Source organism: Phyllostomus hastatus, unplaced genomic scaffold (assembly GCF_019186645.2).
Source record: "Phyllostomus hastatus isolate PE091 unplaced genomic scaffold, TTU_PhHast_1.1 phas_contig_244, whole genome shotgun sequence".
Lineage (NCBI taxonomy): Eukaryota > Metazoa > Chordata > Mammalia > Chiroptera > Phyllostomidae > Phyllostomus > Phyllostomus hastatus.
Window position 1 is genome coordinate 3153939 of NW_025333796.1, and position 23825 is coordinate 3177763.

General features: G+C 64.6%; 1 protein-coding gene across 2 annotated transcripts in view; it reads right to left on the bottom strand.

Moving 5' to 3' along the window:
- The window catches only part of PTPRN2 (protein tyrosine phosphatase receptor type N2), a 374930-nt gene that overhangs the window by 35094 nt on the left and 316011 nt on the right, over positions 1 to 23825 (bottom strand). For both annotated transcript variants that reach the window (XM_045837782.1, XM_045837783.1), the window contains exon 14: positions 15289 to 15483. In XM_045837782.1, coding sequence (XP_045693738.1) covers positions 15289 to 15483 — 195 coding nt within the window. The remainder of the gene's footprint in view (positions 1 to 15288; positions 15484 to 23825) is intronic.

Below are 23825 nucleotides of genomic sequence, written 5' to 3' on the forward strand. Positions count from 1 at the left end.
AGGACCCACTCAGTCTCGTCACGTGGGTCCCTGCGTGCGAAGCGCTCACACCGGTGCAAAGCAGGGTGTTCGCCGTCTCTGGGGACGCTGGCGCTTCGTGGGTCTTCTGGTGTGAAACAAGCGGAAACTCTGCCCGTACAGCTTCCTTTCACGACGGCGCTGCCCCAAACCCACCGCTGCCCGCGTGGAGAGGCAGGTTCACGAGCGTGGGGGTTTCCGAAGACCTGGCTGCCTCCTCCTCTGCCCCGAGCCCCTTCCGACGCCGCGTCCTTCCACTGCCTGGTGTGACCCGCACGCTTGCCCGTGAGGAGCGCGCCCGCTGGGCCCCCCCTTCCCGAGAGAACAGGGGGTTTGCGCTTTGATGTGGTGGAGTCAGATCAGTGCTGTCGAGAGAGCGAACCGTCCGCGGCTTCTGCTGTCAGCGGGGAGATGGTGATTTTTTTCCCTAAAAAGACAATGTCACCTGTCCTCGTGAATGCATGGAAGGGAAGCGCTCCAGTTAACTGTTCGAATCCCAACAGCAGGATGTCTGCATTCCAACACACGTTGCACCAGGTGGGAGGAGAAGCCAGGTGGGCTCAGCGGTCTCAGCTGAGCACCTACACCAGAGATGCTGGGACGGCACGTGGCCGGGTAAAGGTGTCCGGGGCGCCGGCGGGCTGGTGCAGCTGCAGCGTTATTTAGGAAGACCGCGCAGCCTGTGTGTTCAGATGTCCGAACTCCAAAGTGGTGGGTCCACACCCCGGGAAGGACAGACGTGCTCGAACGGTCAGAGGGCAGGTTTGCTGTCCCCACGCTTAGGCACGACTGTGCTTAGATTACGGCCTGAGGCTGACACAAGTGGCGACCAGGTGAGACTGAGCGCAGACCCCACACGCTCGTCCCCGAGCACCTGCCCCCGGCCCTCCCGTCACGGGACAGCGGGCTCCCTGGGGAGTGAGACGCACATCGCTCTGCTCTGCTCTGCAGACCGGGGGCTCAAAACACAGAGCAGATAGAAACTAAAAAAAAAAAAAAAGGCCGAAAGGCTCTGCAGACTCGGAAAGGCCAGCCCGGGTGTGCCCCTGCGACGTCACCAGGCGTGTACCTGGGAAAAGCAGGATGTTTAGAGAAGCCCGAGGAAGCACGGAGAGGACCCGGGAAACCGGGAAGAGTGGGGAAGGACCACGTGGTCTCGTCTTCCCACGGTCTGGACCTGGCCCCCAGGGACGCGTGCTCCTGAGGAGCTTCCCCGGGCGGGCAGGCACGCGTGCCCGTGCGTCCAGGGAGCGGCCGGCTCCCCTCCTCCTGGGGACGCGGTGGGGGGGTGGCGCAAACGGGGAGAGCGGTGGCGAAGGCGGCAGCGTGGCGGTGTGGTCGGCCGCACCAGCAGATCTGCGCCCGAGCCGCTCCCTCCAGACTCTCCCTCTGCTGCTGGTTTGCGGCTGAGCGACACCCGAGACCGAGTAGGAGGTTCGAGAGCCGGTGCGGCCTGAACCCTGTCCTCCCACTGTCTCGCCCTGAGTGACAGTCGTGCCCCCGTCCCTCACGCTGTCACCAGCAGAACCAGAGCCAGAAACCTCACACTGTGAAAGCCCGGAGAAGACTTTGCGTACGTCCGAATGGCAAGCCCTTCAGAGAAGGTCGCCAGCGCACGCCCAGTTTGCACAGAGAAGGCGAGTTCGCAGACGCCAGCGACAGGCGTGAGGCACAAGAAGGGGCCACGGAAACGATGCCACGCTGGTGCTGACGCTGCGAATGCGGAACCATCCGTTTTATGTGCGATCCTTTGTGTGACCGAGAAACGCAGCAAAGCAGAAGGGAGAGAACACCCAGACGCTCTGAAAACCCCGAGGTTTTAGGCTCCTGCTGGGCAGGGCTCTGCAGCGACTCCACGTCCGTCCCCTGTGGCGAGAGACGGGGTCGGTGTGTCCGTGGTTGCGCAGAGAAAGGCGACTCTTCACGCAGGTGGCTCGGGAGGTCGGGAAGCCAGCTTCACTGACTGGAAGCCTCTGTTCCTGTGCTTTTATTATGGTCTGGGTTTCGTGTCGGGAGAAGGGTCCTTGGCAGGGACCGGACGCCCCCCACGACTCCCTGGGGTCAGCGAACGGCCAGCCTGGCGTGGGGCAGTGGGGTGGACGGTCCGTGGGCGTGGAGGGCAGAGAGCCGCTCAGGCGGAGCCCCAGGGCCGGAGCTCACACGGCTGGTCAATCCGCTATGACTTCCCCCCGCCTTCACCCCATCGATTTACAGGACATGGGTGACACGGGCCCCCGGCGCAGCGGATGGAAAACGCTCAAGCCCCACACCTTCTGCCCCGGGAGCACGCTAATTAGTAACTCACGGGGCGAGGGGCTTCGTCCTCACCGCCTGCTCTCAGGACGCGGGAGGGAGACCGTGGGCACTCGCGGGGCGCGTGGGCGAGGGGACGGCAGTGGGAGGGGGGGAAAGGGCGCTCTGATGGCGGTGGCGACCGCCATGGCAGCACCCGCCGGCTCCTGGAGAAGCTCGAGGAGCTCTGAGTGAACAAGTTCTTGTCAGAATCCACAGATCTGATCGAACATCTTAAAAATTAAGGTTCTACGAACATGAGTGAAATATAAAGACGAACGCTTAGAAGCAATGGAAACGGTGGTGGGAACGCCACGTTTTCCCTCATTGAACAACTGTCAATATTCAAATTGAGGGCGAAGGCGGCTCCTGGGCGTGGCCGGCGGAGCCCGGGGCCCCTGTGATTGCGGGCGCGGGGAGAGCTGCGGGGTCTCGGGGGCCTGCTCCCGCGCTGGCTTTACGGAGCGTCTCGTGGGTGCCAGCGGCTGCGCTGGCTCTCCCGGCCGAGCTCTGCGTCTGAGGACCAGCCTCCTACAGGTGGGAACCGTGATTGGGACAGACGGCCTCACGGGGCCGTGTCAGCGAGAAGACCCGGTGGTGTCCAAGGGGCCGGGGACAGCTGACCCCTCAGCTCCTCCGGAAAGATGGGGAGGGGCTCCCAATGCAGAGGAGGGCGGGGCCTGCAGGGGATGGAGGCGGAGACAGCAGGGGGCGGGGCCAGCAGCGGAGCGGGGCGTGGGGGGGGGCTAGGGCTGGGCGGGAGTGGGGCCACAGCTCTTGGGGACAATGGACCTGCTTGTTGGGGGCTCTAAAGGTCTTTTTGAAAACCATTTACATTATTGGGCCCTGGCCTGGTGGTTCAGTGGGTTGGAGCATCGTCCCACTAAAAGGTTGTGGGTTCGATCCCCGGTTCAGGGTGCGTGCTGCAGGCAACGGATGTGTTCTCTCTCACATCGATGTTTCTCTCTCTCCCCCTTTCGCGCTCTCTAAAATCAGTAAACATACCCTCGGGTGAGGATTAAAAAATTACTCGATCGGGGGAACACTGGTTAATAGCACCTGTAAGTGGCAGGGGCAGCTTTCCGGCAGACACCCGCACATTCCACTATGCGCTCCCCTCCCGAGTCCAGCCGCCCGTCAGGGGGGCTGTTTAAGGGAGGCCTCGGGGAGTGTTAAGCCAGAGAGGCACGTGACGATCAAGACACTTTTAAAAGGTCACTGGCCCCAGGCGGATCGATGGCACCAGCTGGGCCCATCCCCACGCAGCCCAGCGGCCGAGGTCGGGGACAGAGCGAGCAGAGCCGCCAAGACGGGGTCCCAGGGCACGTGAGGGGGTTTTCGTCAATACGTCATCGGCTCAGCCCGTCATCCGGCTGAGCCTGCTCCCCTTGATACCCTTCCGTGTCTGCAGCCCTTTAGTTTGCAGGCGTCCTGCGGTCGCCCCAAGTCCCGCCCCTCGCCGGCACAGCGAGGAGCCATCTCCACCGCAGCCCAGGTCCCCGCCGAGGGCAGAGCCTGCGCGAACACCGGGAAAGCGCGCCGCGAGGCCTAGCGCGGACCAGCGGCGTACGTTACGCCGACAGAGCGCTCAGACATGTGGTCACGGTCATCTCGGCCACCGTGCGGAATCTCCCGGAAGGTGAGTTTGCCCAAAGTGCCGCGGAAGTTTAACAGCAACAGCTCGACCCTGAACAACGGAGGCCGCCTGGGATGCTGCGATGGACTTTTACGCAGGTAGGGCGGTTGGCAGTGCGGAGGCCGGCGAGCGAGCGTGTGTGAGCGTGTGCGGCGAGCTCACGCCCCTCCGGCGGGGGACCGGGACGTATCAGCCCTGCACCCTGCGGGGGCCTGGGCACGGGGTCACCACGAGGTCACGGCCGCGGCCGTGTCACGGGCACGCCAGGACACGAGCGTCTGTGAGAGGAGCCCAGTCTGCAGGAGACCCATGTGCTGAGGCACATTCAGACGGAAACCAACCGGGCATCAGGCTTGAGAAAACAAAAATTAAAAAAATTTTTTTTCAACCCTTGCCTGAGGATATGTTTTATTGATTTTTTTTTTTTGAGAGAGGAAGGGATAGAGAGAAACGTTGACTGGCTGCCTCCCATGCACACCCCAATGGGGGATTGAACCCCAAACCGAGTATGTCCCTGACCAGGAATTGAACCTGCAAGCCTTTTCATGCACGAGACGACACTTCGACCAACTAAGCACCATGGCCAGGGATTAAATTTTTATTGATTGATTTTTCACAGAGAGAGAGAGGGAAAGAGGAAGGGAGGGGGAGGGGTGAGAGTCACTGATTTATTGTTGCCCTTATTCATGCATCATTGGTTGGGTCTTGTATGTGCCCTGACTGGGGATTGAACCTGCCACCTTGGCATCATACATCCGGACGACCTCCAACCAATCAAGCTACTCGGCCAGGGCAGAAACCAAGAATTTTTAAGACACGAAAGGGGTATCTGCACTGTATTGTTACCACCCCCTTGGGTGCCATGTGGTGGGAGCTCAAAACCTGGGGAGGGCCTCCGGCAGAGCCCGGGACCCAGGCGTGGCCACCAGCAGCCCGGGGCTCTTGCCGGCGGTGGCCTGGCACACACACGCACCGTCCCTAGATGTGCCCGGCCCCCCAGGACAAGCTTCCGGAGCTTCTAGAAACCAGGATGTTGCCTCGCCCTGTTCACAGTGGCACGGAGCTCTGACCGGAGGCAGCCATAAACTCGGCACTGGGTCCTCGCCCTCAACTCCGTGGGAAAAGCCAGGACGAAGAAATGGACGAAGGCTGTGTTCCGAGGCACTCCCCAGACGCCCGTTTAGTCCCTGCGGTCTCCCCGCTGTCGGACGGAGAGCCCAGCGCGGCCCTGGTGGTCGGTAACTTTCTGTTGGGTCCTCCGTGTCGTCCACGAGGGTTAAGGTGGCCGTCAGGGCCACTGGGGACGCAGGTGACACATTGAGCCACGTCAGTGACGCCACGTGGAACCTTTTTGGACAGATGGATGCCAGGGCTTCATTTAGCGGTTTTCTTGAACAATACTCGTTAAAATCCTCACTCGAGGATATGTTTACTGGTGTTGAGAGGGAGAGAGAGAAACATCGATCGGTTGTCTCTCACACATGCCACAATCGGGGGTCAAACCTGCAGCCTGGGCGTGTGCCGGGCCAAGGCTACTGTCCCGTCTTACACAAGTGCCCAGAAGGGGCAGAAGGCAGATTTCTATGCTAATAAGCACATTTTGACTTCTTCTGGAATGTTCCTGTGCACTTACACTTTCTTCAGCCTCGGCTGTCAGACTCCGCCGCCTCCGCCGGGCCGTCTGGGAGTCCGCAGGCCCGTTCCCGGGACGCACGGGCAGCTCTGGGGCCTATAAAATATTCATCCCCTTTCGGGGACGTCTGTGCCCTGCTGGCGGACGCGGTGCGTGCGGACCGAGGCTCAGAAGATGGCCGTTGTAATGGCAGACGCGCTCGCCGAACCCCTCTCTGCACTACTACGCATTTCCTTCAGAGTTATTTTCATTAGGAAGATGAACAATTTCCGCATTAGCCTCTAATCCCCTTTCATTTAAAAGTCTGCTGATAAAATTCTTTGCTTGTCATTCAAAGAGCAGGGAATAATTATAGATTGGAGGCTTCCATCCCGGCTTCATTAACGGCAAATTGCGCGGACGTCGGCAGCACAAGTCAGCTTTGATCCATCTCAAAACGCAATTTCCATAGCTTCCCCGGGCTACGTACAATTAATTATACAGTTAATAAGGGAAATATGTTAATGAAAGGACCACCGGTCACCCCGACCACCTGCCTCCACCCAGCACATTCTGTCTGTTTCTCTTCCTTGTGTAACGGGGCCCGCAGACAATGAGGAGCCCACGGTTACCGACAAGGTGGCGATTTTCTTTCTTTTTAAAAAATATTTCATTTATTTATTTTTAGAGAGAAGGGAAAGGAAGGAGAGAGGGAAAGGGACATCAATAGGAACATCAATGTGTGGTTGCTTCTCGCACTCCCCCCCACCAGGGACCCGGCCTGCAGTCCAGGTATGCACCCTGACTGGGAATCGAACCGGCGACCCTGTGGTTCACAGACCGGCACTCAATTCATTGAGCCACACGTACCAGGGCAGGTGGCAGTTTTATTTTTATTTTTTTTAAAGATTTATTTATTTATTTTTAGAGAGGGAAGGGAGGGAGAAAGAGAGAGAGAGAGAGGGAAACATCAATGTGCGGTTGCTGGGGGCCGTGGCCTGCAACCCAGGCATGTGCCCTGGCTGGGAATCGAACCTGCAATACTTTGGTTTGCAGCTCGCACTCAATCCACTGAGCTACACCAGCCAGGGCTGGCAGTTTTAAATATAAGTCCGCGGCTACGTCAATTAGCGCAGGTCTGAAGGAAACTTCCTTGGGTTTTGTGACATTTCACCTGGTCTCTGCCTTTTCAAAGTGTAAGCTGGCCACCCCCGGCATTTAAACTCCTGAACTAGGTGCACCTCCACCAGGATGTCCACCAGAACATCGCGTGGGCGGTGTTTGGGTGCGGCCGGGGACCTAGTTGTCCTTGCAGACAAGAAACAGCGGGCAGCGCAGAGGAAGCCGCGTGAAGACGAGGAGGTGAATCCAGTCCCCCCGTGGACTGACCACCGCTCCCGCTGCCCTCGTCTCCCTCTGCGCCTGGCAGTGACGAACCCTCTCGCTCCACTCGCCTCCTCGAGTTCGCCCACGAACTTGCAGCCCAGAAGCCATCGCTGACCTCTACGAGGAAAGGGAATGTTTCCGAGACCCTGGTGTGGAAGAGACGCCGGAAGAGAGTGGCTGGCCAGAGCTCCGTTTCCATCGACTTTTTATAGATCATCTTTGCAAACATTTGTTGTGCAGCCGATTTTATTAATAATCTCAATTCATGCAGCGTCCCTCCTCGAGGGGGAGCAGGAATGTGATTCTGGCCTCGACCCCCTGAAGCCAGAGCTCCTCGCAAGTGGCCTCGATGCGCAGCCGCCTCGGGCGCCAGGGCGTGGACGGGACAGGCCGGGATGCAGGGGGAGAGTCGTGGGCGTGCAGCCCCGAGACACCAAGCCCCCGGTCTCTAAGACATTAACAAATTCCGGGGGGAATTAACAAAACCCCCCAAAGGAAGAGCAGCTGCCCCTCCTGACCCCGGCCTGGGGGGCCGGCGAGGTCTGCCCTGTGCCGTCCCCACCGGCCTCGGGTGACGCGGAAGGAGCCGGTTTCTTTAGGGTCTGCTTCCCAAGCAGGTTGAAAATGCCCGTTTCTCGCCGGTGTGTGTGTGCCAGCGATGCACGCGTGAACCGGCCACCCGGCCACCCCTCCCCCACAGACGGTCGTGCACGAGAGTCGACCGGTCAGTCCCCAGGCGCCATCACGGCGGCAGATCCTCTCACAATCCCCAACACCTTCGCCGGCCCGGCGATGTGACGGGAGCAGCCCAGGGAAGACGCTTTCCTCAGGGTGACGCGGACGCCAGCCCCGCGAACGCCAACGCGGGGGCTTTCCGGAGGCGGCGGGAGGCGGGCGGTTGCCCGGCAACGCAGGCAGCTTCTCGCTATTGTCAAGCGGGGATCTTTTCTTAGCCACAGCCTTTTGTGTGCCGGGCGGCGACGTGCTCATTATGATTTTCTGATGAAGTTTTTCGGGGGCAGGAAGAATTCCCGCGAGTGCGGTGAGGTTACCTAGGACGGCGGCGGAGACGGGCATTTTCCCCGGCGGATCCCGACGGGGAGCGCGGGCTGCCACACGCATTGGAAAATATTTGCAGAAATTCTAAAAGCGCTCGCTGGAACGAGAGCGGGCTGGTTTTTAATTTCCTGACACGGGCGGGCTGTGTGCCCGCCAGCAATAAGGCGAGAATGGGGGCGGGGAGACGCCGCCGACCCCGGAGAGGCTCCCGCGAGACTCAGAAACGCGCCTCCTCTCTGCCCGCGGGCTCGCCGGGAGGGGAGGGGCGCGGGGGTCGGGGCTCGTGTTCCCAGGCCTTCCCGGCGGCAGCAGAGCAGCGAAACTGCCAGCGGGGCCCTGGCCAGTGTGGCTCGGCGGGTCGGGCGTCGTCCCGCACAGCAGAGGTGGCCGGCTCGACTCCCGGCCGCGGCACAGGCCCGGGCGGCCGGCTGGGTCCCTGGCTGTGGCGCGTACGAGAGGCAACCGATCGGTGTTTCTCTCTCACACTATGTTTCTCTCCCTGTCTCCCTCCCTCCCTTCCCTTCCTTCTAAAATGAATACATAAAATGCTTTAATAAATGCCAGCGGAAAAAGGAAAACCTCGGATTCCAGGGCCAGCCACAGCCACCGAGAGCTGGCTGGAGAAGCTTCCTCCCTCAGCTGCGCTGAAATGCGGCTTTTGCAGAACGTCAGCCTCGCTTGGAGGCCCGACTTTGAAGGAGGGCGGAGAGAGCTGATCTGTCAAAACCACTTTCACCCTCGAGGGTAAAACGTCAGAGATGAAACGATCACGTGCTTTTCCTGGTTTCCTTCCCTCTTCCTCTGGTCGGTCACGTGGTGGACTGCCCGGGTGACTTGCCCCGTGTTCCTGAGGGCTGACAGGTGACAGGGGGTGGGGGGGCCTGGGGACGGTCGTGCCCTGGGCTCCTCTGTGCCAGCCCCACGCTGCAACGGGGCCTGGAGCCTGCCCTCCCCACCTGGAGGTTCTTCGCGGCCACTGGCTGGCTGTCAGCGTGTAGGGCCACTCAGCTGCCCACCTGTGGGCTGACCGGGGCTCATTTTGGACCTCCAGGCGTGCGGGTGGCTCCTGAAGCGAGGTAACCCCCCCCCCGGCCCCGCCGCAGGCGGAAAGGGAGGAGGGGCTGGACGCGGGAGGTCGCTGCCTGGCTTCCTTGGGCGGTCGGTCAGTCGGTCCGCAGCCACCCTGAGGGTCTCTGTTTACTGCGCAGCACCCAGAGGCGGCTCTTAGATGCGCTCCTCGAGGCCGCGGGGAGTGAACTGATGTCCCCAGAGACGCGCGGAACGCCGGGACGTGAAGACGCGCAAGTCCTCGAGGGCGGGGGGATGGGGCGGGGCCTTGGCCTTCGCTGGCCATTCAGGAGGCGGGAGCTGGGCACGGGGCCCCACACCCATCAGGTGCCCACGCTCTCGGTGACAGGGTCGGCGGGGGACACGGGAAAGCAGGTCCATCTCCAGGGCACTCCGACGGGTAGTGCCCAGAACGCAGCGCGGGCGGCGCACCGAGGTCACGAGGCAGGCGCAGGGGCAAGGACGCCGCGGGCCCTCTGGCAGAGGGGAACCCGGAGACTGGGGGTGGGGGGTTGCTTACTTCATACCCACATGCCGTTTTCTGGAATCGATGGAAGACAGGAATCTTCCCGTTCGGAAATCACGGGGAGAGAGGGGCAAAAGTAAAAATAGGTCCGGCCTGGGGCCCGGGGAAATCCCAGAACAAGGTGCAGGATTCGGAAGACGGGGAGGAGGACCCAGAAGGGAACAGCAGGAAACGGCCTTCGCAGGAGTTGGGGCGTCCAAGGCAAGAAGGCGGCATTTTACAGTGAGCAGAGAAGAGTGACCAGGATGTGATTCTTGGCTAATCTGTTATTAGTGTGAGGACTGACTGAAGACATTCTCGGACGAAGATGGGGAGACTTTCTGATGGAGAGGAGGACATCTGGGGTCTGGTGGAAGTCACGCCTGCGTGAGCGCGGTTGGTGGGGCAAGAATATGGGTGCGACAGTTTATAGTTTTAGTGTGAACACCTCACCTAGAGTGTCATGTGGTGTGCTTGCGTGTGATATTGTCATGTTACAGAGTGACACGCTTATGATGTTGTAATAAAAGAGTCTGTAGTAAAAAGGGGGCATTACTTGTGCCGCACCCTGTATTTCAGGAGAAAACACTTTTTACTCCAAATGAAGAGCTGGGAAGTGAGGAGAAGCGAAGGGAAGTGGAAACATCTGTTAGAACAGCGTCAACGTGACCCAGTGCCGACTCCATGAACGGCCAGTTTGAGGGTTTGGAACAAGGGGACCCCGAGTCCGGGGCAGCAGCCACCTGCAGGTCAGAGGGAGGCCTCGGAGGCCGGGGGCCAGGTCCCGGGTCTACCTGGGAGCCGGGCAGAGACGTTCCCTTCAGCCCTGTTAAAGATCTCATCGCTGAAATCGCCAGCATCTTATGCAGCCACACCGGCGGAGCGAGGGGGGAAGGAGGGAGGGAGGACAGTTCGGCCGTCGCAGAAGTCGGGCAGCAGACTGTGATGCGGGCGTGTCCCGCACGCAACTCCAGGGGTACGTGGGCCACAGGGTGGAGAATTCCGGGCACAGGAAACGTGCTTTTGAAAAGATGCCGGATTCTTGCCCGGCTGGTGTGGCTCAGTGGATTGAGCACCGGTCTGTGAACCAAAGGGTCACTGGTTCGATTCCCAGTCAGAGCACAGGCCTGGGTTGTGGGCCAGGTCCCCAGTAGGGGGTGCATGAGAGGCAATCACACATGATGTTTCTCTCCCTCTCTTTTTCCCTCCCTTCCCCTCTCTCTAAAAGTAAAATGGATAAATAAAATCTTTTTTAAAAAAAAGGAAAATATGCCAGATTCAGAGCAGACTGCTGCACGGACGCCTCCTTTGATGGTGAGGGCCGAGGGGGTGGGGCCCCGCTGCTCCCTGATCACCGAGTGCCAGGCGGGCAGAGGCCCTGCACACACAGGGCCTCACGGAAGTGACCGGTCTCCCTGGAGCGGGAGGAGCCGTGCGCGGCGGGAGGCGGGTGCTGGCTGGCTCCAGCCCCGGAGCCCCTCTCAGTGGCGGTGTGACCAGGCCTCAGGGGCAGTTCCCGGAGCGGGGGAAGCTGGTAGAGGGGGAGGGTCTGGGGCGACCCAGGAGGCTCCAGAAAAGCCGCAGGAGCCTCGGGTGTTTCGGCCTGTGCCCGAGGTTAGAGGTCAGGCCGAGGTCGCCCGCGAGGCTCCCACCAACCATCCGCGCCGGTTCCTGGGCCGCCAGCAGCTGCCCCCGTGCCCCGCGCACCAGGGTCGGTGATTGTCACACCTGCACGTCCCCGTCACCCCGCCTCGGTGTCCTGGCCGCACCTCCCTGCTCTGGGGGCTCAGTGCAGCCCCGGACCCCGACATGAACCCCACTCGATGCGGCGTGTGAAGGCTCCACGCGGCTGCCCCTCGGCAGAAAGACACCGCCAGCTCCCTGGCGCGCGGGGCTGGGCATCCCCTTCGAGGATCGTGAGGCGTTTCACGGCCGGGAGGCCCTTCGTGCAGATGTCGGGCGACGAGAAGCGGTACCGCCGTCCTCTCAGACAGCTGAGGGGCCGGGTTTCCAGGACAGGGGACCGCGGGGAAGGGCAGGCCCCCCGACAGGCACGCTCTGGCACCACGGCGACTCACCGCCTCCGGGAAGAGACCGGCACACGTGTGCAAGGAGCTGGGCCGGCCGGGCAGCCGACTCACGCGGTGGATAAGTGTCACCACGCAGGATCAGGCGCCAGCAGGAGAGCACGCGGCCCAGGGGCGGGCGGGGTCAGAAGGCCCCTGAGTGAGACCCGGGGGGCGGGGGGGGGCGGGCCGAGGTCGTGGAGTGGCCGAGCTTTCTGTGGCAGGAGGCATGCAGGCCTGCGGTGACCCTGGGCCAGCGCCCGCCACGCCCTCTGCCCTGTCAGCGTGGCCCGGAGTCAGCGGGCGCCTGGGGCCCCGCTCTGCCGTGTGGTGGTCCCGTTTCCCAGTGGTCCCGTCTGCGCTGGAGGACTGGCGCTCAGCGTGGTTCCCGCTCACCGTTTCCTGCTCGCCGACGCCCAGCGTGTCCTCAGCGTCACGCATTCCAGGCGCAGAGGGCGCCTTCACTGCCCAGGGGATGAAGGTGCCAGCCTCTCAGCCCCGAGACCTCAGTGCCTCTGGGCCTCGCCCGCCTGCCCGCGGGGCCCTGGAGCCCCGGCAGGACACCCCTGCCTGCGGTGACCTGACGCTCCGCCTCGTCCCCCGGGAGGCCGCCGGCTCCAGTGGGCTGGTGTCATCAGTGGTTCTGTCGCCTGCGTGGGGCCTGCGCCCTCTCGTCGTCACCCGGGCGCAGCCTCGCTGGCCGCCTGTCCCCTTTCCAAGGGAGGAGAGTTCACTCCCAGGTTCTGCTACCTCGGCTCCCTGGCACAAACACACAGCACGTAGCTGACCGTGCCGGCCACACCAGGACGGGGCGAAGGAGGGCCCCTGGCCAGGCCTGCCCCCGACGGGGCTCCCCAGGGTGGCGGGTAGCCTCTGCCGCCCCCTCCTCCTGTGAAAGCGGCCCTGTCCTTTGCCACGGAAACGTTCCCACGTCACACACTGGTGACGGGCCTGTGCCACGGCTGCGTTTGCCCGGCGTGGCCTCTTCCTCCCCCGGCTGTGGGGTCCCGAACCCCCCGCCGCCCCAGCGTGAGCGGCTTCGCTGTCGATTCCCTCACATCTCCAGGGTGGACGCCGCCCTGCGCGATGCTCCAGGCAGCGGTGGACAGTGCGGTTCGCCGGCTGGTCTCTGAGTCCCCAGCGTGCAGCTCAGGGAGGGCGCCTTGTTCGCTGGCCAGTCACCTCGGGACTCCGGATCGCCATGACTTGTCGTCCTCCGGGCCTTAATGCATCGGGTGGCCAGGAGGTCGGACGTGCCGGGGCCTCGCCCGTGCGCATGGGCCCCGGCTCCGGAGCCTGAGAGACGGGCCGTTTGACACGCACTGCGAGGGCGAGCAGTTTTGTGACGATGCGACCCGGGGCTCCCGTCCCAGGGGGTGGAGAGAGCGACGGGGGGTGGGGGGGAACGCAGCCCCTGAGCCCGCCTGCAGGGTGGGCGGAGGGCGGATGGTCAGGTTCCCGAGCGAGGGCAAACCCTCGAGGCCCCGCACTATTGCCCGGCGATGCCACCCGTGTTGCTACCAGACAAACCGGTCAGGGTGGTTTGCGCAGAGAACAAATTTTGCAGTGACATGGCTCATCAGCACTGTAGTTTGTGCATTTCCTTGGGGATTTAACCACTGCCTTTGCTTTTCCAGTGTGAACGCCGAACCACACTTTTGTGTGAACAGTATGATCTTTTCTGTGTCCCGCTTGGACGTGAGACACCATCAAACTGTACCTCGGGCCCTGGCCAGTGTGGCTCCGTGGATTTGAGCGCTGGCCTGCGAACCAAAGGGTCACCGGTTCTATTCCCAGTCAGGGCATAGGCCTGAGTTACAGGCTAGGTCCCCAGTAGGGGGTGCATGAGAGGCAACCACACATTCACGTTTCTCTCCCTTTCTCCCCTTCCCCTCTCTAAAGATGGGGGAAAAAAACAACCCAAACCTGTAACTTGTGTCCTGAAATATAAAAAGATCAGGAGACAAGAGAGGCTCTCTGAACGCACCGGCCCCCGAGCCGCCGTGTCGGACACCCATGCGTGGCCCCGACGAGGATGGAGTCTCATTCAACGTCCGAACTGCCGGTCGAGCCCCCTTTTCTCAAAGGGACGGGCGTGGTGGAGACGACGGAGCTGCTTCGCTGTCCAGCCCCCACCGTGGCGTCAGGAGGAGCATGACGGACGGTCAGGCGGCCTTGTCCCGGGTGTCCTCCCGCCCAGGGTGGCCCGCGACCCGAAACGGAGAGCAAACCTGTGCTGTTTCCAGCTCGGCCGGCCAGGAAAGCCAAGGTGACTGTGCCTCATCCTTGGCTCTCCCAGGCCGTCTGTCTGTCTGTCCGTCCGTCTGTCCGTCCTCATCTGGTCCCGAAGGGTCTGATGCGGGACATGTCCCGCCCCTTGGACGCGGGCACAGGAAGGCTGATGGCGCCCGTGCCCCCCATCCCCACTTGGGGTCCCGGGGCGCCCTGGGCTCCATCCAGGGCTCTGCCGTCACACTTCAGACTGAAAACACGGTTTTCTGGCTGCTTCAGGCTGAAGGTCTGTGTCCCCCAAATTCATAGGTTGAGACCTAACCCCTGAGTGACGCATCTGATGGGGGGCCTTTGGGGCGATTCCGACTCGGGGTGCAGCCTTGCGATAGGACCGGCACCCTGTGGAAGCGACCCCACAGAGCCCCTCCCCCTTCCCACCGAGAGAGCGCAGCAGGAAGGCGCCCTCCCTGGACTCTGGCTCTGCTGGCGCCTGGACCCTGGGCTTCCGGCCCCCAGGACGGGGAGACCTGGACGTCGGTGGTGGTGTTACGGCCGCTGGACACACCGCGGCCCTGGCAGGTCCTGGTCTCAGACCACCGTCTGAGCTGCTATCAGACAAACTGGTCAGGGAAGCTCGCGCAGAGAATAAATTTTGCAGCGACACAGCTGCCTGCAGCCTCCACACAGCGCTGCGGGGGAGGGAGAGGCCAGGGGGACCACCCAGTGGGGAGGGCGCTGCCCCCACGTGGAGCTCTGCCGCTGTCATCTGCCCCGAGACAGGGAGCGGGGGGCTTGTTCCGGTTCCACGAGCACTGCGGGGGCGGTGTGCCCTGGGAGGGGGGCGCCGCTGAAGGGCTGAGTTCGGAAGGAGAGTCTCTTAACAAAACGTGGACGCAGGGATGTGGCCAGGCAGGATGGGGCGGGTGGGAGCAGGTCCGCCCTGCACCCAGGCCCACCCCCGGCCTCTCGGCCAGGCTGGCTCCCTGCCCTCGTCCACCCAGCGTCACTGTCAGCTGTACACGCAGCGTGTGCGTGACGTCGATGTACCCAGACCGCGCTGAGCAGAACAGGGGAGGGGCTGGCGCCGTCTCTAAATCAGAGGTTAAGGAGAGCCGGGAGCACCGTGGGCACCGATCACCGTCCTCCTCGCCTCTGAACCCGGCAGAACCTCCCTGACCGGGGGCGGGGGGCTGGCACTGGGGGCGGGAGAACGGGACACCCCAGGTGCACGCTGGCCATTCACACTCAGGGACCCAGCGGCGGAACCCTGCGTCGGGTCCAGGCCCAGGTTCGGTCACTGAGCCATTGTCGCTGCCTGGAACAGGCTGTGCAGAGGCTGCTGGTGGGGGCGGGGACGGGGGCGGGGCAGCGGTGCGGCGGCGGGTGTGGGCGGGAACGCGGGCGCGCGCCTTACCAGGACCATGTGGCCGGTGGAGATGTCCATGTTGGGCGGCACGGGCTCCTCGGACCAGGACGAGGTGCTGCTCCGCGCGGACGGGCTGGGCAGCGGCCCATCGCTGAGCTGCGAGGACACGCTGTTGACGCGGGATGCGTGCGGGGCCTCTGGGCGGTCAGACGTGCGCACGGCCATGCGCTGGCGGCACAGCTCCTGGAAGACAGGGGGGCGTGGGGGTCAGCGCCCTCCCCCCCCCTCCGGCTCCTTGGCGCCCACCGGCTGGTCCCCAGAGCCCCCGTGCGGGCGGGAAATTCGCCCTGTGGCCTGACACACACACGGATACACAGACCCGACACTCGGGTCCCGACTCTGCGGTCACGCCGAGGGCCCCTCGGGGCGGGCACCGCGCTGGGGGAGTCCCGCCCCTTCCCTTTCCTGCCCGGACAGGCGGCGGAGCGGGGGAGGGGGCTGCATTGTTACTGAAATTCGGGACCGGGCGCCACACTTGGGAGGGGTGTTCAGGAAAATACCCCCCTTTTTGGTTCTCCCATTCCCCCCAATAACACCCAGCTGACAAGCGCCGCACAGGAGACAAGGGGCAGAAGCTCCTGCGGGAGGAAAGCCCGTGGTCGATGGGAGGGTTTGCTTCTCTGACCAGGTGCCGGAAGGCAACCCGTCTGGGCTTAAGGAGAGATCTTGGGGCGCTCTGGTCAGGTCCCTGGGTGTCCTCGGCCTCGCCCACTGGTGGCACTCACACGCACCCTGGCCAGGGGGATGTGGCCCTGAGCCCCCTCCCACAGGGTCTGGGGACCAGCCCTGCACCGCCTCCGGCCCCCGGGGCCCTGACCCAGCAGCTGCTCCGGGAGGACGGCTGTGCGCCTCCGGGGACAGAGGGCGGGGGGTGACGGCCACGCACAGAGGGCGGGCGCCTGCCACCGGAGGGGAAGCCGGGAGGAGTGCAGCACGCCGTGCTCCGGGGCCTCCCTGCCCGCGGGCGTGGGGCTCGGGGCTCCCAGAGGCCGTTCCACAAGGAGTGTGTGTGTGTGTGAGTGTGAGTGTGTGTGTGGAGAGCCCGCTCAAGGTCTCTGGAGCCTCAGAGACACACACAGGCCTGGACACGGCGGTGATTTCGGTGCGGAGAGCGATTCCAGGGACCACCTGCGTTTCCCACACACTTCCCTGTGCGAAGGGGACGCTGCACGGCCGGGGCGGGGGGCAACCCCGCGGGAGGTGGGGCCTTTGGGGGCAGCTGTCACGTGCAGGTGAAAGGTGGCCTCGGCCCAGCCGGTGGCTCTGTGGGTTGGAGCGTCGCCCTGTGCACCAGAAGGTTGTGGGTTTGATTCCCAGTCAGGGTGCGAACGGCAGGCAGCTGATCAATGTCTCTCTCAAACCTGTAAAATGTATCTTCGTGTGAAGATTAAAAAACGCCGTTGCTCTGCTGGGGTGGACGCGTCATTCTGCGGGGACTGCCCTCCCAGGAGGCGGGCGTGGGGGCCATCCCCATCGATGGAGAAGGAAACCCGCCGTCATGGGGGAGAAAACAGGCTGACAGGCTCAGGTCTGCTCCCCTCACGGGAGGGAGGACTAGCCGCCCCCCCCACCATCGGCATCCCCGGGGAGGGGGGCACCCACTCAGGCACAGCGAGCTGGGCCCTCCTCGTGGGGGGCCAGGGCTCCCCGCGCAACCCTGGTGTGCGGACAGGAGCAGAGGCCCGCGGAGCGCGGCCCAGGGAAGCCGGGACCTGGGTCAGGCCCCGCCCCCTACGCCCGAGGGCCCCAAGGGCCAGGTCGAGCCCTGCTGGATGACCCCGGTCTGCAGCAAGGAGGATCTCCCCGCCAGGGACGGGGTTCGCGACGGCCCCCCCGGATGTCAACGCGCAGTCACAAGCAAATCCAACCTCTGAAGCTCGTGCCCCATGATTTGAAGACACCGGACGCCATCTTGTTCGTCAGGAGCGGGGGCCGGCACCTGGCGGGCACCGACTCGCCGCCGCGCAAACAGACGTGAGCCCTGGGCCCTCGGGCGGCCGCCAGCACAGGCGCACGCAGCGGGCTCCGCCGGGCCCCGGCCGTCCTCGCCCCCTGCCCCCCGGGGCGGTGCCCCTGGCAGGGTTCAGCGCCCCAGTGCCCCATCTGCTTCAGCTCAGGCAGCTGCCCCCCACGTGGGGTCCCACCGCCGCCACATCTGCCCAGCCAACTGCCCCCCTGCTGCGCACCGAGCCGGCCCCGGGCGCTCTCTGCAGAGCCTCTGGGAGCTCCATTCTGCCTCAGACCGCGCTCTGCAAAATTAGCTGAATAGGGTCCTGGGGGCGGAGACCCATGCGCACACACAATGCGCACGTCTCCCTCCTCAAGCCTCCGTCCGATGGGGGGAGATCGCGGGGCGGGGGCCGCTCTGGGAGAAAAGACCTGTCACCCCCAAATTCTGCCAGAAGAAAGGCCGGGACTACAAAGGCTGCAGACACCCTCTCCGCACCTTTCAAGGGGCAGTCGGAGCGGAGCGCGGCCGCCTGAGCCCGCACACAAAGGGCGGGCTGCCGGTTATTTGGGGACCGTAATTAGTGGCCAGGGGGCCAGGCCGAGGACAGGCACAAAGCCCCAGAGAAAGAGAAATGGTTCATTAGGCCGCCGGGAGGGGCGAAGGCCAATTACTTTGCAGACGGGACAAAACATGGAGACTTTGGCCAGGGCCGGCCTCCCCGGGGAGGGGCCGGTCTCCCGCTCCCGGGGGGGGGGGGGTGCGCTGCGGGGCCCGGCAGACCCTGGAAGACCTGGCGCACGGCCTCCGGCAGCCTGTGTGGCGTCGCCGCGGGCGACCGCGCAGAGTGTGGCCACGGACGCTCGGCCCTCCGAGGGGAATGCAAGCAGAGGGAGAAAGTCCCCCGAGGCTGTGGGCTCCCACAGACACGCGGGCGGGCCTCCCCTGGCGGCGGAGGACGGGGTGTGTGTGTTTATTCGCTTGAGTGCGTTTCCTGAGCGGAGCCTGTCCTGCTCGCGGGGTGAGGACCACCACGCCGGGCGGGGGTTGAGTGTGGGCGCCCGGAGTGTTTAGCGGGCACGTGTGGGGGCGGCGGGGGAGAACGGGCCCCGGTGGTCAGCGTCTCTGTGCCCCCCACCCCACCCCGCGGTCCCCGGCAGGTTCGTCCAGGCCGTTTTGTCGTAAAGGCAGGTTTGGGGGAGAGAGAGCTGCTCTGGGTCTCGGCCTGTGGGCGGGGCGGCCGCACTTGGGCTTCCTCCCCACCAACAGCACCTCCGGCAGCGTTGGGGGCGGGGCAGGTGGGGCGCCTGCCGAGGCCCCGCCCCCAAGTCCCGGCCTTGTTCCGGAGGAGGTGGGGGCGGGGACGCGGCTGGGTGGTCCCGGTAAGAAACAGGACCCACCGTCCTCCTGTGACGGGGGCCTTTCCTGGGGCGGGGGCTCCGTTCACAGCCCCCCTCCCTGTGCGTGTCCTGAGTCCCGGCCTCACCTCCTCCTACGGGGCTTCTCAGGGACGCTCGGGCGACATTTACAACTGAAGGGCAATACACACACGCACACATGCATGCACGTGCATGCACACGCGTGCACCCACACGGGGTGACTGCTCAGCCGGGCGAGAATGTGCGCAGCTCCTTCTGACCTCTGCCCAGAGGCCCGCGGGTGCCGCGTCCCCGCCTGGCGCCTGGCACCCACTGAGCTGCCGCCCACCTCCCGCCGAGGCCCGCGCCTCGCCCGCGTCCCCGAAGACCCCACTGGCCGGCTCGGACGGGACAAACGCGGTGGTGTGAGGGGCCGTGGTCAGCGGTGGCTCCCCATCCTGCAAGATGTTCTCTCGGAACAAAACTCAGCGACACAGACACATGGTGACGAAGACCAGTAAGCACAACTCTCTGCACTTCCAAACCCAGGTCGGCCTGAGAGCTCCGCAGTCAGAGGACAAGGGCTGCCTCCCCCGCCCCGGGGGCTCGCTCTGCAGCCACCCGCACCCCGGCCCTCACCACTGGCCCTGACCACCGCGGGCCTGTCCCGTCCCTGGCGGCGGTCACCTTGGCTGCACTGTGAACCTGAGGACAAAGGTCGAGTTTGCCGGTTTCCATCTTCCTTGGGGTGCAGCACAGATCGCAGGCTGCGGGAAGTGCTGGCTCACGGTGCCCACCCCCCGGGGCAGCCCTGGGCCCCGGCGTGCCCACGAGGTCCCCGGCATGCAGGGTGTGCTGTCTGGGGGGCCGGAACCCGGTCCTGCCCACGGTTCGGGCTCCGTCCTCCGACAAGGTCCTGGCTGCCCCGGGCCATCAGGGACTGCCCTCCCACCCCCGCCGATGGCTCTGAAGGGTCAACCTTCTGCCCAGGCCCAAGGCGCATGAGAGACCAACAGTCCCCCCGCAGGGTGCAGGTGGTGTTTGCCTGAGGGGGGGGCTCCGGAGGATGACGACCAGCTCAGCCCCACGCACAGTGCACCCAATGCACCGGCTGCGCGGGCCAAGGGCCAGGGCCGCACACCCTCGTCACTCCCGAGGCTCGTGTGGACCGCCGGACGGAGCCGGGACGAGTTGTCACACAGACACAGGGAGGGCTGGTGGGTCCCCATGGCACCATCCTTCCTCGGGGCCCTGCGCCGGCCGGGGCCCTGTGGTGGTCTAAGGCACCGGGGCAGAGAGTGGGCTTTCAGACGCACCAGGAGCGCCTGGGATCAGCAGCGCTGCCGACCTCCCGGTGGGTTCCTGCTGGAGGTCTCTGTCGCCAGGGCAAGCGCCCCAGCCAGGCCCCACGGGTGAGACCCCCACTTTCCAGCTCTTGAGACTGACGACGCCCCCGACATTCAGCCTGAAGGGTTCCCGCAGAGTCAGAGAGGGCTTCAGAGTTCCGGGGTCCAGCCCCCACGTTCCGAGGGGAGGCGGCGAGGCTCTGCCCTTCAGGCCGGCAGCTGAGTCAGCCGGAACGTTGTGCCGCCGCCACCCCGGAGCCACCTGCCCGGCCGGGACCTCAGAAGAGCAGCTGTTGTCCCCGGAGACTCCGTCCCCTCCCTGGGTCCCTTCTTGCTCAGAAGATAATGAATCATCACCGGTTGTCATCGTCACCGCCCCTCCTGTGGATGGACACCCACAGCGCCCACGTCTCCCGCTGCTGCTTCCGAGGCGCCGAGGGCTCTGGGTGCGGGAGGGTCGCGGGCCACAGCTGCGGAGAGTCCTTGCGCCGACTGATCTCGAGTTCAGTGTGTCGGTCGGCTCCGTCAGCATCTGAAGGGCCCCTGCTGGGTGCTGTGCGGGGTGGGGGGCCGGGGAGGGCGGAACAGGCAGGGCCAAGCCGAGCTCTGAACCCAGGCCCGCCGCCTCCTGTGCCCGGGAGCGGGTGACCCTGCACCCACGTGCAGTGATGGAGGCGTGGTGCCCGGGGGTGAGGGCGAGACGAAGGCAAGACAAGGGCAGAAGGAAAAGGGCCCTGGAGTCTGGGGCCGCGGGGTGGTCCCGGCTGGCAGAGGCCCGTGGACCGTGTGGGGTCGCCCGGCCGGCAGATGGGATGAGCGGGGTGGGAGGGCTTCCGGCTCGGGGGGCCTCGCGCACAAAGGTGCAGAGATGGAAAAGCACCAGGGCCGACCCAGGCCTTCGAGGACGCAGCCGGCAGCACAAAAGGTATTCAGGTCTCTCCATTCTGCAGCCTCGGCCTCATTAAGGCAAAGGGCAGGGCCAGAGGGTGGGGGTGGAGGGCTGGACGGGGTGGGGGGGTGTGGTGGGGGATACAGGGGGTGGGAGGAGGGGGGCAAGCAGCTGCTTCTGCGTTTCCAGCAGCCGTGCGTCATCCTGGGGCCCAATTATTCTGTCCACAGCGGGTCTGAATGGCGGCCCAGGTGCCCGGAGCCTGCAGGCTCTGAGGGCGTCCAGCAGGACTCGGGAGCCGGCCAGCGGGAGGATGGGGGCAGGTCACTTTCAGTGAAATAAAGGCCTCTGATCCCCAAGGCCTGTGAGAGTCTCTGAGCGCCTGTCACCGCCCCTCGCCCCCGGGGAAGGGACGGGACGCTGACCCTGGGCAGGGAGTCCCACGAGTGAAACCGGCAACGTGGGTGTCCTGGGCTTGGGTGGGGGCTGCGGAAGGTGAGCTTCAGCGGCTGCGGGACTCGCCGCGGACAGGATCCAGAGCCCCCAGACACGAGGGGCACGGCTGGGGGGGATGGGGGGACGGCAGCCCCTGCTCTGCTCTGCTGCCTCGTGGGAGTCCACCCCACGCCCGTCGGCCCCGGCACCCTGGAAACGCCACCTCTAGAAGCAGGGGCGGGGGCGCGGCTGCCGGGAGCAGGACGTCCGGGGTCCAAGGTCGGAAAAGAAACAATTCAAAGGCGACCAGCCGGGGAATCTGGGGCACCTTCTGGTTCGCACCCACATTTTCAGGGCCCTGGGCCCCCCACATCCTCTGTGAACGTGGAGAAGCGAGCCGCGGAGGGCGGCCCTGAGCCTCGTTCAGGAGCAAGCCCGCGAGCCGTCTCCTCCCTGGCAAGGGCACCTTGGCTCCTGCTGGAGGTCTGCGCTTGGAGGGTCTACGAAAGGGGGGATCCCGGGAGTTCTCCTTCGGTGGTTACCTGTCCGCCTCAGTGTCCGCACAGACAAGTGACAGTGACAGGACACTCGCCTGGAGGACGCGTCCAGGCCCGCACACGATCGGAGGACCCAGGACCGGCCGGCTATGCGCCGATGCCGACGTCCTGCGCGTGGTGATAATCCCGGAACTCGCCACACGGACTTTCAAAACTGATCTGCGATTCAACTTCAGGAAGTCGACCCAGGTCCAGCCCTGAGCTTCGTGGCCGCGGTCCTCAGGCCCGGCTCAGACCCCTGTGCCTCGGACCAGGTGGCCTACTGGCTGCCGAATCGCCCTGCCCGCCCTCCCGAGACTCGGACGCACGCCCAGAGCAGACACCTAACGCGCTGTTGCACTGTTGACATTCAAAATCCCGGAGAGAATCCACTTTTCCATCACTGACCCCTTCCGAGCGGGAGATGGTCTGTCTGCCAATCTTGTGTTTCTGATGGAGAAAGAGCCCACCGCGATCCCCCCCGGTTCTCCCGGAGCAGAGACCCCTGGAGAGTGCAGTGTTTCAGCAACGAAGTCTGAGAACAGTTAATTAACGGGGAAGAGAAGCCCCGCTGCGGAGCTGCTCTGGTGCAGCAGGAAAGCCGGGACGGTAGGAGGGACGGGGTGCAGTGCGGACCGACCCACACAGGCAGGGGCAGTCCTGCCTGGCTCCCGGCACCCCGACTGGCTCGGCCCTCTCCTGATCGGCACAGACCCCCCCACCCCCGCTCCTAGCAGACGGCTCTGTCCTTCGCCCCGGACCCGGGCCAGTGGCTCCCAGGGGTTCATCTCCTCCGGTTCCTGCCCTCCGGGCACCTCGCTCACCTCCTCCGGGAAGCCCTCCAACCACCCCAGCTCCCCCTGGGCCGTGCACTGCTCATCTCGACCACGCACATGTCCAGGGACACCCTCAGGGGAAATCAAGTGCTCTCTGGTCCCCACCACCTCACAGACGGATTCTGTCCTTGGAGGAAGGGAGCTTTCCGGGAAGAGGCTGGCTGGGCCAGCTCCGAGGTCAGCTGCCCAGCCCGTCCAAGGCTCTTGAAAGGGCGACCCGCCCGTGCACGTGGACGCTGCCCCCCACAGCCACGGCCTGGGGACTCGCACAGACGCGGGCCGGTCCTCAGGCACAACGCGACACCCAGTGCTGCTGCCCCTGGGCGGGAGGAGGGAGGGCAGGTGCAAGTGCTGGGAGCCACAGGGGACTCCAGACCGAAGGGACTCAGGGGTCAAGGTCAAGTGGTGTCAAGGTCAGTCTCATCTCTGGGCCGGCGGCCGGCCGGCCCCATGGGACCTCTCTGCACCCGGGGTCTCTCCCACCCTCGGGCTCTCCCGCCAGGCCTGCTGGCCCGGCCTCGTGTCCTTGAACGGCCCTCGTTCGACACTCGGGAGCCACTGCCACCCGCCCGACGCTTCCGGGTCAGGCAGGGCGCTCGCCTTTGCGAGGCCTCCCCTCCCTGTGAGCCCCGCCCTGTGGCCCCAACGCCCGGCTCCCGCCCCCGATCTGCCCCTCCTGCCCCTCCTCGCCCTGGCGCACACCCCAGCACGTGTCCTGCCGAGTGCGGGGGTGGGGCCTGGCACCGCAGGGCAGGCAACGCCGCAGCCAGAGGGTCCCGTCTGCGCCAGCAAACCCCTCCAAGCGCCTGCGACCACCTCAGACAGTGGGTCCTTGGACAGAACCGAGAGCAGAGGTGCCGGGCACTTCCATGACCTTGACTGACCTTCAGGGGCCCGGGCGAGCGCACAGAGCTCTTTCTTTCCATTTCGGGTGGGAACTCGGGGTGCAGGGAGGTGCTTCGCCCCTGCTCTGGGCGGGGAAGTGTGGCGGGATCTTGGTCCCATGGCTCCGTGTTGGGAAAGGGAGGGGCTGAAAGAGCTGAAAGAGCGGTGGGCCCGGCAGCGGGAGAGAACACAGAGAAGACTAGACAGGCCCCGGCTGGTGTGGCTCCATGGACTGAGCATGGGACTGTGAACCAAAGGGTCGCTGGTTCGATTCCCAGTCAGGGGCCACATG